Source organism: Rhamphochromis sp. 'chilingali' (genome assembly GCF_963969265.1).
Source record: "Rhamphochromis sp. 'chilingali' genome assembly, chromosome: 14".
NCBI classification, from domain to species: Eukaryota; Metazoa; Chordata; class Actinopteri; order Cichliformes; family Cichlidae; genus Rhamphochromis; species Rhamphochromis sp. 'chilingali'.
In genome coordinates, this window is record NC_137941.1 from 6,814,497 (window position 1) to 6,828,775 (window position 14,279).

A 14,279-nucleotide genomic window follows, 5' to 3' on the forward strand; every position below is an offset into this window, starting at 1 on the left:
TTAGTGATAAAATATAATTATTATCGTTATCCATAAATTTTTGAACTTATTATTTTAAAAAAAAAGAAAGGAAAAAAAAAAGAGAAAATAGTAAAGAAGATTTTTTTTTATTAAGATGCCAAATTATTGTTATTTACTTGTATTCCTGATTACTTTCTGACTTCTCAAAGAAATCCCGTGTGAGAGCTTTGCATGACTGGGTTGATGGTGTTAGTAAAGCTGTAATGTCACATGACAGTAAGGATAAACTGTAGTGAGAAAAAAAAATTTAGTCCTGATTTTGGTGCAAATTCAAACTTTTGAAGCAGTTTAATGGGTCTGATGGGTGTCTCTGTCCGTGCTTTACAGTTTAAACATAACAGAGGTGTCAAAATACAATGTGTGGAGGCTTTTATTGCCAAAATTTAATTGAGAATCAGTGCAGCCTATTTTTCCCTGGTTTAAGAGTGTTTTGGCTAACCTAAACATGTCCAGACTCCAGCTCAGTAGGAAGCATTTAGTGACTCTGACACATGAATGATAAACTGCCTGCAAAACAAACAGTTTGTTTTGGTCCTGAGAAAAACGATCCAGCTCTTGATGCTAAAAGCTGTGGGTTGCTTTTATCACAGGGTTTCCTGCTCTACCTCCTCCTGCAGCTAAAAACAAAGCTGATAAGAGCAGAGAGTGAAACACAACAATAACACCAGGGTCATTGAACTGAAACACAGAGCAGTCGATTATCTGCAGATTTATTTTATATCATTCAAACATTTAAAATGACATGCAGGCGTTCGTCCATCTGATGACTGATTTTTGTGACTGTTACTCTTGCATCTGCTCTCTCGAATGTTTCAGTTTTCATTTTAGCTTCTTTTCGTTCATTTTTACTGCGATGCTCTTATTTTGTTATAAACCAAGCTCTTCCCTTTTTCTACCTTTTCTTTAAAAGCACAAAGTCATGCAATTAAATTCAAATAAAGCAGAGTTGGAACAAATGTTTGGTCATCCATCTACAGAAAGTAAAGGTCAGATTATTAATGGTTTAGAGGGATTAACATTTCCTGTAGTTGCCTTTGCCTCTGGGTTGCAGTGCAATTAATCAAAATCTAATTAAAATCACGATTTTACAATACAGTGCAAAGTTTATTGTTTCAAAAGTTCAAAAAGTCTGTGGTTTTTCCATCGGTTCTTCTTTGCTTTCTGCTCGTCTACCATGCAGGTCTCCCAGATACTCACCTAAACTCCCTAATGTGATGACCGTGTGTCACTTCACCTTCTCCGCCTCTTTTGTCCCTGTGTTTATTTGTTTTCATTTGACTTAAATTTAAAATTCATACCCCTGTAAAAAGACATTTTTTTAAATTTCAGTAAATAAACGTGATTACTATTTTTGTCGTAAACGTGGAGTCCTGCCTTATTTCAGTTCGGGACCAAAGGACCGGAGAGAAGACAGCGTTTAGTCTAAAAGCATTTTTGTAAATGAGCCTGCTGCTGTCTCTGTTTAAACTAATTTTGTCCTCTGCTTTGATTTAAATTAGGAGTGTTAAGAGTCTGCACTCCCCTTTGCTCAGCTGCTGTTTTTCAATCGCGACGCAAAAGCTGCGTGATAAACGTCCCTCTAATGTGAAGCTAACAGATCACGAGGCAAAGTGTAGTCACTTTAAAAACGGTTCATCTGCAGGGTGAAAATGAACAAGAAGCACAAATAGAAAAAAAAGATCAAATGAACAATGTTACAATAACATGTGGTCACTGAAAACACACAGACCTGAGCTACCTTTAAATACAAAAAGATCCAAATCACTCTGAAGAGCTTCCTTCTCTGGACTGCTTCCACTCAAGTCCAACAAAAACTAAAAGTAACACCTTGAAGCTTTGGCAATATATCAATGCAGCTGGGATGAATCACTTCATTAGTCATACAGGATAAAGTCTAAGTGCTGGGGACAGAAAAAAATAGGTCACCTCCAGAAAAAGCTGCAGCAATCGATCGTTAAAGTGAGTCATGACACAATAAAGGGGGGTCAAACATCTACTTGAAAGGCTTTAAAGTGTTTTTAAATGTAACTCTGCCAGAGGAAAAGCCTATGACAAAGCTGGCATTTAAGCCAGGTTTAATATCTCCTTTGTTTGGGGGGTCAGACTGTGAGCTGCAGCTGGTTTGATCTCTCACCAGAAAACTTACTGAATCTACGTTAAGGCTGAGATAAAATCTGAAGGTGTGCATTTTAACCTGTGCTTGCTCTCCGTGCAGGTTATTTTTAGTCTGTGTGGTTGAAGCGTGTGAGCTGGAGCAGCTAAGTGTCCTTCAGGAGGGATTAACGAGACTTTTAATCACCACAACAGGACACACGCCTAAGGGCAGTAACTTACAAATATCTCGAACTGAGTCAGTCGTAAACACGAGAACACAGTGGAAAGAAAATCATGAGTTTCACAAGAATCAGTTAAATAAGTCAGGAAATGGCAGGTAAATCATTAAAAGCAGGTTAATTAACCCCCAGACCCACAGCCTTACATTACCCCTCATTTTACCTCACTGATAAAGCAGCTCAGTGACGCCCACATTACAAGGAATTTTCTGAGGTTTGAGAGGAAGTGACACACAGACTGGACGTAAACGAACACAAACACACAGAGGAGGAGGACGAAGTGTGACTGCTTTTACCTTTATGAGTGAAGTACAAACAATAGCGCCAGCATTCACCATCGGGTTGTGCGGCTTATCTGCAAAACAACGAGAGCTCCGTTAGCGTGCTACGAAGGATCAAAGTGCAAACATTCGGCCTGAGAGCTGTGCATATACACAGATCAGAACACGAGGGTCAAGTGCATACACAGTAAACACTGACTCAAGATAATACAGAGAAACACAGCGGAGGCTGTAGCAGCTGAAACAGTCACAATATCTGATTTGAAGTATAAAACCGAACAAGTCTCTATGTAGCTTGCAAAAAAAACAGATGTATGTAGTCTAAGGAGCTGAGAAAGAAATGAACTATACTTCTGTAGGTTTTGTGTATATATGTATATATATGTAATGCTACTGTTAAGTGTTTATAAGCAAGTTTTTGTTGTTCATACAGTGGACTAACAAAGATTAAGAAAAAAAACAGTCCAGGCCTACTAAAAACCACCCACAGGGCAGATTTTTGCTGTAATGTGTAAAGAAAAGTGCGGCCTACTGTATCTAAAGTGTAACTTTCAACCTGACTGTTTGATGGCAACTGGCCGCTTGTTGATGTTTGTGTAGCTGTAAATGCAGGAATGTGCTGGTGGGCTGACAAAGTGTGTTGCAACTTGCTGCTGTATCTGTGGTATGCTGCTGATGATCTAACTCTAACCGTCAGGACTCTGTGTACATCACACAGCCCAGTGAGAACCATCTGTATGTATGGACAAGTTTAAAACTTATTGTTGTTACTACTGTAGAGGAGTGCAGTGTTTACAGTGTTGTGTGAGTGTGTGGAGGCGTGGACAGGGACATAGTGAAAAATAAATCCAGCACTTTCCTCCCTCAGATCTCTGAAAGAGCTTGAACGCTTACATCACCTGAATTTCCTTGTGGTCATGTGATCTGCTTACACAACATTATCCCCTTGCAGGGCTGCCCTGGCAGAAGGCGGGAGAACACAGGAAGTGACCATGACATGTCTGCAGTGTGAGCCTCAGCCTGGGGATTCTGGCATTTCCTCTCAAAATGCCCATTTTTGAACAACCCAACCACGTGTTCTCCCACAATGCATCTGACTACTCACAGCTCTCACACTCGTTCTAACCAATGCTACAGCTAGCTGAGCAGCGATGGCAGGCCGTGATAGCCTCCCCCATCAAGCATCGCAGTGAGATGCAAGCGCACGTCCTGATAAAAGAAGCCCTTAGTCTTTATTAGCCATGTGACTGAGGTTTAATAAGCTGAACTGTTTTTCCACACACCTACACACAAAAGCAACACACGCCCCCTTTTGCTGGCTTTTTTGGGCATGTAAAAAAAACAGCTAACACAGACTTGTTAAAAAAACACCTATTCAGGGGGTCAACATATGCCTGCATGTTTTTAACCCTACAAAAAGGTAGAGTGCCAAGACATGTGGCCAGGCGAGGGGGCTGCTTCGCTGGATTTCTGACTCATTGTGATTTAAGAACATCTGACCCTCGCATCATATCTACCACTTAAGTCTTCCACCAACTTCCTGTACCCTGCACTAGCTCTTCATCGCTTTACTTGGAGGACAAGGTTTAATAAAAAGTCCAAGACAACTCACCATCTTCATTCAGGAAGAGCTTGTTGAAGCGGAGGCCGCTGGGCTCCTTCCCGATGAAACTGTGCACGTACTCCGTGCTGTGGTCGTGCACGGCGACGGCATACTTCAGAGGCTTCACACAAGACTGCATGCAGAAGGGGACCTTAGTGTCTCCCACCGTATGTCTGCAACAAAAACATAAAGATAGGACGTTATCAGAGCAGGCCGCAGGCTGCGGGTTCAGTGATTAGAGACAAGAAGAAGCCAGAACAGACACGTGAAAACAGTGAGTGTTTCACAATTTGTAGGAAAGGCACGATAAACTGAAGTAACACTGTGTAAAAACAAAACCGTTATCTTTACAACTGTCAAGGTTTGTTAAACAAACTTTTATGAAAGTTTACAAGCACTAATCAGAGAACAGGGTGATCAGAACGCCTCCTGACATAGTTACTGAGAAATGGTTATTTCTTTACACGTGTTTTGTCTTTTCTGGGAAATACAAGTGGGATAGAATCAACAGTTTTAACCAGCTTGAACCAGGACTGCCATACAATAATTAAAAAACAAACAAACTGGTTAATCTAATGCTTCTCTGAAATATAAACACTGACCTTCACAAAGATTACTGCACTACAACAGGTACTATAACGTATAATGTAATATAACACCTTAATTTTTTTTCTGCGGTTGCCTGGTGACTGTAATGATTTATTTCTGCTGTCAATGACCTGCTGCAGGGAGCTATGCCAATTGAAGATTAATTGTCCAACAGAGTTAACCTCTGGGTGACCGTGTTTGAGCATAAAGGTGATTGCATAGGTCGCCCTGGTGGGCTGCAACTTGTCTCCTAGCAACCATTCTCTCACAGATTGGTAAAGACTTGCAGATAACTGCTGTTGACTTTATAAACGCAGATTACCAACAAGTTGCAATTCATCTAAATCAGTCTGTGCGATGAGCTCAACATGTCAGCATCTCTTTGGAGATGAGCATATATACAAGCAACTGAACTCGACTCAGCTGCTTGTTTTCTGATTACATTCCTGTGTAAGAGCGTTCGGTGTCATTCTGCAGTTAAATTGCTGTCCTTTAGCAGCTTTGTCGCTATTTGTGGAAGAAATTCCGTTTCAGATCTTTGAGGTTCTGGCTGGAATCTAAATGTAAATAAATAATGTGGATTTCTGATTTCTGATTTTGCAGACACCAACAGATTTGCGATTTTCATTGATTTAAAGTTCATTTTATCAAAAACAATTTGCATGAAACTCCAACTTGACTTTGTTTAACTGCAACCTGATAACAGTCTAACTCCATCTTACTGGTGTTTTAATCACCATCACAGGCCTAGTCCCCGCCTGCAAAGCAACTACATCAAAGGTAACACCATCACTATTCTTTGGGTTGTGCCACCAACTCTAACAACTAATTCTAACCCAGTATGACTCCAGTAAGGATGTTAGGATTTCGGGTATTTGCATCCTTGACCTTATTCATTCAGTCACTTTGTACAGCTCGTGACCACAATTAAGTGCAGGACTGCATATCAACAGGTAAATCCAATCAAAAAACAGCAGTTAGAATTTACCGATCTGCTGTGGAAACTTCTGTTTCTTCTTCTTTCTTTAGGTCTTAAAAAATCTTAAGATAAGATGAAGGTGACAGAGTAAAACACAGCACCATCTCAGAATCATTAACCAGGTTTCCTGAGGTTTTAATAAAAAAACAATGCGTAAAAACTGTCCTGTTAGCGTTCCTCACTTCACTCCTGGAACATTATTGTGTTATTATTTAACCAGCATATAGCTGAACATGGCGATTTCACACAGCAACAGTGTGTGAGAACCATTAAGCGAACATTAAGTATTAATGTGCTACCAGCGTCTCACCTCTGCCCGTCCACCGTGCACAGAGAAACCGCCCACAGGTCGGGGCTGAACTTGGCCAGCTGAGGAATGTAGTCTGCAACCTGAAAGAGAGGGCAGGCAGGTGAGAGAGGAGGCAGGTCACCTTACACTGCTGACGTCTGCCGAGGCTCAGGCTTCAGCACACAGCACACACACAGAGCTGGTAATACACAATAACAAACCTCAGAAGGAAGAATCCACCCTCGGTCATTCAAAATAAGTTAAATTAGGACAACATGCTAATTTACCTTCAGCTACCATCATGACAGTGGCTCACTTCCTGCACTCTTATTATTCAGACTAACAAGGCTCCCTTTAAAAACAGTTTCATATTAAACACGGCAAACACCTGTAGTTTCTGTGAGTTAAAAGCTCTAAAGAGTCCGTTTTAAATAGTTCTTTCTACTCTTGGCTTAAATGTTTCAGGTTAGCACAGAGGCCCAATATAAGATATATAAGGATCGCTTTAAACTAATAATCATGCAAAACTACTCTAGAAGAGTCCAGGAATAAAAACATGAGCTGGAAACATCAGATCAGATTCTTATCAAATAAAAAGAAAGTCTTCATCTGGTCTAGCAGAGCACCAGTTTGGCTTAGAAGCTGCCATTTTTCTACAGAGAAGACTTTTACAAACAGGAAAACACAGCTAGGGAAGCAGCGACTGAAATTGTGAATTGATACTGATGTTTAAATTTAGGATGATATTTTATTTAAGTCTTTCTTTTGTTAGTGATTATTTCCTCTTTGTTCAAAGGAACAAGGAACGGGTCATTTATCTGATGTGACACCTTATAAATACAGACCACTATAACCAGGGCTGAGTCTGTATTTCTGATAGATGGATGTTTGCAAACTGACTAAACACAGCCACTAATTTCGCCTCTGCTTTTTTAAAAATTGTTTTAGTTTAACAGGTCAAACATCCTCCCTCCTACAACCCTGCTGGAGTAAACAGCCCTCTATTAGATTGTTAGTTTTCCGTTTAATTTAGGGATATTAGCCGATATTTCTCCTTTTTATGACTTTGCTGACTTTGTTTTGAATGCCTGAACGTTTTCACAGCGAGCGCCAAACAGATGACGCAAACAGAAATATGCTGTCAGTGAAAATCCTGCACTCTTCTGCGAAAGTGACAGCTAGCTCACAGCGGCCTCAAAGATCCCTTTAACTCGTCTGAGGGCAGATTTTTCCCTTCGAGGCTCGACTGATCCAAACTTTCGACTGCACCTGAGAAGAGACTGATGGTAATGGCTAAATTATAACCATGATGCAGAGAGAAAGAAAAATCCATGGATCTAAGGACACACCTGCCCTCCAGTGAGATTTTTGGCATTCTCATACAGCTCATCAATATGGGAGGTGAAGGACTGGAAGTCTGGGATGACGAACTTCTTGCGGAAGGCCTGAGTGAGCAGGACAATGTTGCTCTGGACACACCTGATGAATAAATCACAGAAAGCATGCTAAAACATCGGGACTGCATGCAACTGGAGGTAAAGTTTGCAACCCTGAAGTCTGACAAACTTTTGTGACGTGTTTGATGAAGAAGCTTCATCAGAACAGTTTGATCAGCAGCTCATTTTGTCCTGGAAGGAGCCTGATCCAACATGAGCGCACACACTGATGAATGAGAGATTTCACACACTGTAAAACCATGAAGGAAGTAACCAAAGCTAAGCAGCAGCGCCAGCTGGGATGGATCAGTTTAACTGACAACTATGTTTGAATCAAACCCCCAAATCTTATAAACGAGGGCTGTTCCATACATCGCACGTTTTGTGTGTTAGTGACGTGACTTCAGGAGATGAGTTTGAGGTGAGGAGGAAGAGGACAACATTTTATTAAGATGCTGGCGGTGTTATGTTTCCTTTGTGCTTTTGTTTCTTTGGCGAATGGGACCCCTTCCCCAACAACACATAGTTAAGATGCTTCATATCTTGAGTCTGAAAGTGCAGGCAGAAATTAAAGAGCTATACGAGCACATGAACGCCTACGACCTCTCTCCTCCTCCACCTTGATATACTTCCCAGCCACTGAATTTAAATATAGTGGAGGAACATGGTGGCTTCCACAAACCACAAACCCATTCCTATATTTTTAATGGATTAAATGTAAGTTTATGAAACACATCAATTTGTTGGAAGACATAATTTGCACATTAATACATATCTGTATATATTTATACTATGAGTACTTAAAAAAATACTAACTCTGTACCTTTAAAAAGCTCAACCCAAAATAAACTGTCCCTGATAGAAAATATTTTCACTTTCACTATGTGACAATGTTGTGTAGCACCTGACGAGTTACAGGGTTAAGTTATTTCAGTTATTGTTAAGCAGTTATTTTTTACTTTTACTTAAAATTTCCAGGGAAAACACTGCCTGTGCTACTTTTGTGCTCACATTTTACTTGTGCTGTGTCACTGTTATTGCTGCTCCTGGCGCCTTCTTTCAATATATTCCTACTTTGAAGTAGGTAATATGTCATCGGTGACAGTAGCTCACTCGAAAATGAGAATGAAAAACTCCCTTGTTTTTCTAATGCTGCTTGCAAGCATGAAGAAAATGTTCAGTAATTTCTGGCTGACAATTAGAAAGACCAAAGAACAGTCACAATTTCACATTCTGTTCACTTTGGGTTACAAATCAAGCGCACCACCTTATTTACAGCGGTGTGCTTTCACCCCTCCTGAAAGCCAGAGAAAACGTAATTTTCACTCATGCTACAATGAAATGAAGGCTTTCACTCACTGCAGCAAATTATTGCTAAATATGTTAATTTTAAGGAAATCCTTTTTTTTTTTTAAAAAAAAGAAGAAAAATGAATGCTTTAAAGTGAGTAACTGATAGCGTTAAATAACTGATCGAGCAGGCCCTGTGAATGAAAAGCTAAACTAATTCTGCACAATCAACTGCCTACTTCACACTTGATGAATATATTTTTGTACTCATATAATAAGGAAATTCAAATACTTGAATTTGCTTATTAATAACACACGACCATCAATATGTGCTGAATGCTTTTTGAGGCTGCTGTCAGTGCAGTTTCCTTGAAAAAATGAAGAAAAAGGTGGAGATAAAAAATAAATAACACCATAATGAGCAGCCTCACTTCTTGAAAAGGTGCCTGTCCAGTGTAACGCCATCTGAAGTCTTCTTTAGAGTTTCTTTCAGTGTTTCCATGCACTCCTTCAGTCGGGGATCTCCGGAACGAAGCCCCGTGGCTTTCAGTGCCTAAAATTAATTAAACAAAGACGTTTTTGGTGAATATTTTCACATTTTTAACACAGAAGTCAAAACTGTTTGGATGAAATATTCACATGAATTCTGGGAGTGAAAAATGTAAGTTTACAGCCAACCAGCAGGTTTCTAGTTTTTATGTTTTAATTTATTTATTTCAATTAAGTAACATGTCTCCTAACACCCAGTTGCAGTGCACCATAATAACTCTGAATGTATGTGACCAAACTGAATCTGAAGGACTTACTGTGAGAAATTTGTGAGCAGGAATCGTCTCTTGACCTTCGGCCACTGTGTAGAAAAGCAAATCCTCCAAACTCGGGAGAATCCCTGCGTTTCTTCTCCTGGGATAGAAAGAAAAGACAGAAAGGAGGCAATGATTAAGTCCCCAAAGCAGTATCGTCACCTAAAAGCACTTTACACACGAGCTCTGATATAAAGTAACTGCAGCCTCTCAGGGTCGTTGACACACAGCAGAATCGCCCTTTAACACAAACCACACTATACCGTATTCTCACTTTTCAAGCCAGTGTAAACACAGAGCTTATCTTTGGCTGTTGATACAGCCATTTACACATTAGTGACGGATCTAATAGAAATAAGCAGGCCAAGCGTTAGTGACAAAAGGTGTGTGTGTTTGTTTATACAGTAAATCCGAAAAACGGCTTTACTCTTTATAAAACGCCACATTACTGAGTCTATCCTTTTATAGATGTAAATGAAACAGCAATGATGATGATTCATGAGGAGATGAGATGACAGATGTACTATAAACAATATGACTGTTTGTATCGGAGACAAAGTTTAAATTGATACTTCCGGCGCCGTCTCGGATGGCAGCCTGTCTAACATGCTCTCTACAGTTGAAAATTACTTTCCTATTTTGGCGGGTCCTTTAATGTTTGTAGGAAAATGCTGACAATGTTCTATCACTCTGTGGTAGAGAGTGTTGTGTTCTTTGCAGCTGTGCTGGGGCAGTGGGGTGAAGACAGCCGATGCCAACAGGCTGAACAAACTGATTAAAAAGGCTGGTTCTGTCCTGGGTGTCAGACTGGAGAACCTAGAGGAGGTGTCCGAGAGGAGAATGCTAAAAAGGCTTCTTTGTATCATGGACAACCCCTCCCACCCCATGCACGCCTCCATGATGGATCATCGGAGCACACGCAGCAAAAGACTCATTGCCCTGAAATGCAGAACTGACGGCCACAGAAAATCCTTTGTACCGGAGGCAATAAAATTATACAACTCTTCCTCACTCTGTAGGTGATTTTCCTGAAGATTAATAACAAGCTATTCTGTTCCCATTCAGACCGTGCAATATCACCCAACAGTTTTTTCATTGAATGTTTGTTTCATCTCCCCATCATATGCTGCTACTCTTGTATCCATTTGCACAAAACTATGTCACTTTTACAATCACCTGCACTGATAGCTAAGCTATTTATTTTTCAGGATATAGTTATACTGTTACTTGCTACAGTTATTCGATATTATATTTTGCACTATCCTAATGCATATTACTGTATACTTGTATTCTATTGTACATATTGTATATCTTATTACTCTCTTCCTGTCTCTCTTGCTGCATTGTGCATGTGTATGACAAAAGAATTTCCCTCGGGATAAATTAAGTTCTTCTTATCTTATCTTAAATGGTTTTGGAAGGAAGAGAAGACGAGCTTTAGAGGAATATTTGGTACAGCTCAATCCAATAGAGCATATTTGGGATGTGATGGAATGGCAGACTGACATCATGAATATGCAGCAACATTGCTCAGCAAAATTCCTGAGCAATGTTTCCAGCAACTTGTTGAATTTGTGCTGTGATCTTGTGAAATTATATCTGAGGGCAAAAGTGGGCAAATTCAGTTTTAACAAGGTGCATCTAATAAACTGTCTGGTGAGTGTGTCCTTGTGTGTATGTGCTGCCATATTCTGGTGCAACGGTTAAGTCCATGCACATTTATACTTTTTCCTTATTCACTGAATTGAGCTAATGCATTAAACAGTGTACACTGTCTCCACTTAAATAATGTTGCAATAGAAGCATCTATAATTACATAAACCCCCAAACTACGTGACCGCTGCACACAGGTTTGGTGGTTGTGTCTGGATCAGACCTAAATTCCAGGAATTCTCCCGTCTTTGGTCCCGTCCAGCCCTCGGAGGCTCTTGGATTAATAAAACCAACACTGTGGCTCGTTCACACGCCGGGATGACACCGCAGCAGAGGAGAAAAGTTAGCTCGGCACAGAGAAGCATTCAAACATCTGGATTTTTTTCAAGACACCAACAAATTTAACCTGGAAATAAATAAATGAGCCACCAAAACTTTGCACTGCACAGACTAGATTTAGCTCTGCCAACAGCCACATCACCATTTAAAATCCCAGGATTCACCCTGCGCTCCTCCCTGCCTTCCTCTCATCTCTTCCTGTTCTCCACAGAGTAAACACTCCACATTCAGCCGAGGTAACGACAGCCAAACGTGTGCAAACACACCCAGATCGACTGAAATGCCGTCAGTCGGGCATGCATGATTCAAGAGATTTATTGACCCGACATCTGCCTCTGCACGCACAGCAACAATAAGAACAGCACACAGTCGAAAGGAAACTTACATGCGATATGCATCTAAGATAAAGTCTCCACTCTCACATGTGCTAATCTGAGACACTCTTAAGCACAACCTGCCCTCTGATGTATTTCACGCTGCTGAGCAGTCATTCAGACTCTGTGGAGGAGGGGTTTGCACTGAGATCTTTCTGCTCTGAAACTTGCAGCAGCCACATGGCGGCATTTTGTGCAGAGCCGGCAGAAAACACGAGGGCGGCTTCATGTAATTAAACTCCACACATCAGTGTGGGTTCATTAGTCATGATGAGGCCCATTTAACTTTTGAATTCATTCATTTATCAAAACTAATAAATCTCCACTTGGGATTCTCAAGTCATCTACCAGAGCATCCATCACAGAAGAGGTTTAAACAGGATGTGACCACAGACTGGACATCGACATGGATCTAGCCACTGTTACGCCGCTCATTGGTTTCTCGAGTTTCAACATTAGTGTTCAATATACATCACAGCATCTAATTATCGCTATTGGCATAAATGATCCCTTATACACCTTTTTACTAGCTAAAAGTGTCCTGAACCATTATCCTGAGGCGATTAATTCAAATTCAGAATGAAGAGGGTGTTCATGGTCATCAAAAATAGGCTGGGCTTTCCTTAAAACAGCCTGATGATGCAGCTTAACCAATGAAATTTGTTGTCAACCAGTAATTTTTCCAGCAGCTCTAACAATCCTGTTCAGTTTGTTCTTAATTCCCCCAGTCAGGTTACCATACCAGACTGAATTATTGAACATAAGGATGCTTTCAATCAAGCTCACATAACTGACACAAGCCTCTCAACTTTATCTTTAAGAGCTGATATCACTGATAATGCTAATCAATAAAGGAGGAAGCAGTTACTTCTACCTAAACCTGCTTCTGGATGTTTTAAGTCATCTTAGATCATGAGTTTAAAATTCTGGTTGTACCATAGGGCTGCTCGATTATGGCAAAAATGATAATCACGATTATTTTCACTGAAATTGAGATCACGATTATTTGACGATATTTATTTAACCCTTTAAGACCTACTATAGAACCAAGTCCACCAGAGCTTTTTTTTTTTTTTTTTTTTTTCACATGCTGTAGTGCCATTTGTGGGAGCATTTCAAGTTGCTAAACATCAATACAACTGTTATAGCCCATATTTTAATAATATGTATGCATTAAGTCTATAGTAATTACATAAATTGCAAAAAAGTGCAATAAACTACAAAAAAAATTGAAAATCGCTTTTGTTTACATATATTTCTACTTGGAGAAATTTAAGAGGCTTATCCCTCAAAACTTTAAATACAATAAAGTTGCAAAAAATAGTTTACAACAACAGGAAATTTATTTTGAGTGTCTTCATAGTTTTATTTTGGAGATACAGCAATTTTTATATACTGCAGGAAAAACAAAAAACAATCCTATGATGCAAATTTGCAAAGAAAACAGCATGTGCATCATTTCACTGTGGGAAGTGTTACGAACAGCTGATAGGAACGGCGAAGCCTGTTTCTGGAATATTGTGTTTTTGTTCCTGCAAGCGCTTTTTATGCAATTTTTGCAAAGCTATATGTGGAACGAAACCGTGACCGAGGACAAGCTGATGGCATCAGATGTAAGTACAACTCCTCCGGTTTCATATGCAAAACAAATTATTGCGCTAGCTTACACGGTTCAGGTTCTACAGGGATTTAAAAATAGTTACGCAAAACGGAGCGTGCTGCTCTGACCGGCTTTAAAGGGTTAACAATGACTTTAAAAAAATAATATAAAATAGTGTGCAACACCACTGAAGTTTTTTTTTTAAACTCTCTTTTCAACCAACGGCAGTCACTCTCCAAATAACTTCTGCTTAGCTTTCCGAGCTTCCCTCGGGTCCTCTTAATCAGCGGTCTCCAACCTTTTTTGCGCCACGGACCGGTTTATGCCCGACAATATTTTCACGGACCGGCCTTTAAGGTGTCGCGGATAAATTAGGGAGGGGCTAATAATCGGCTCAGTCATTTTTAATGATCGTTGAAAGCCCAGATCGTAATCGTGATTAAAATTCGATTAATTGAGCAGCCCTATTGTACCATATTTAACTCTTTGTTTCGTGCAGATTTCCATTGTCATTTGGTGGTGTGTATTTGTATTTGTGTACAACTGCAGTAAAGCTAAATCCTTCCCACAGAGAAACCTGTCAAATAGTACTACATAGTAACCTCCACAGAGAGCATCAGGACTTCTGCTGTAAACACTTCAACATTGGGAGTCTGTGGGGACTGATTTACTGCTGGAGCCTCAAGTGGAC

The 14,279-nt window shown here is 40.1% G+C and overlaps 1 protein-coding gene across 3 annotated transcripts in view; it reads right to left on the reverse strand.

The window, feature by feature from the left end:
* The window catches only part of LOC308409523 (glutaminase kidney isoform, mitochondrial-like), a 39,923-nt gene that overhangs the window by 21,993 nt on the left and 3,651 nt on the right, over positions 1 to 14,279 (reverse strand). For all 3 annotated transcript variants that reach the window (XM_080902329.1, XM_080902331.1, XM_080902330.1), the window contains exons 2-7: positions 9,626 to 9,722; positions 9,251 to 9,372; positions 7,444 to 7,573; positions 6,116 to 6,195; positions 4,248 to 4,411; positions 2,651 to 2,709 (exon numbers count right to left, since the gene is read on the reverse strand). In XM_080902329.1, the coding sequence (XP_080758455.1) occupies positions 2,651 to 2,709; positions 4,248 to 4,411; positions 6,116 to 6,195; positions 7,444 to 7,573; positions 9,251 to 9,372; positions 9,626 to 9,722 (652 nt within the window). The remainder of the gene's footprint in view (positions 1 to 2,650; positions 2,710 to 4,247; positions 4,412 to 6,115; positions 6,196 to 7,443; positions 7,574 to 9,250; positions 9,373 to 9,625; positions 9,723 to 14,279) is intronic.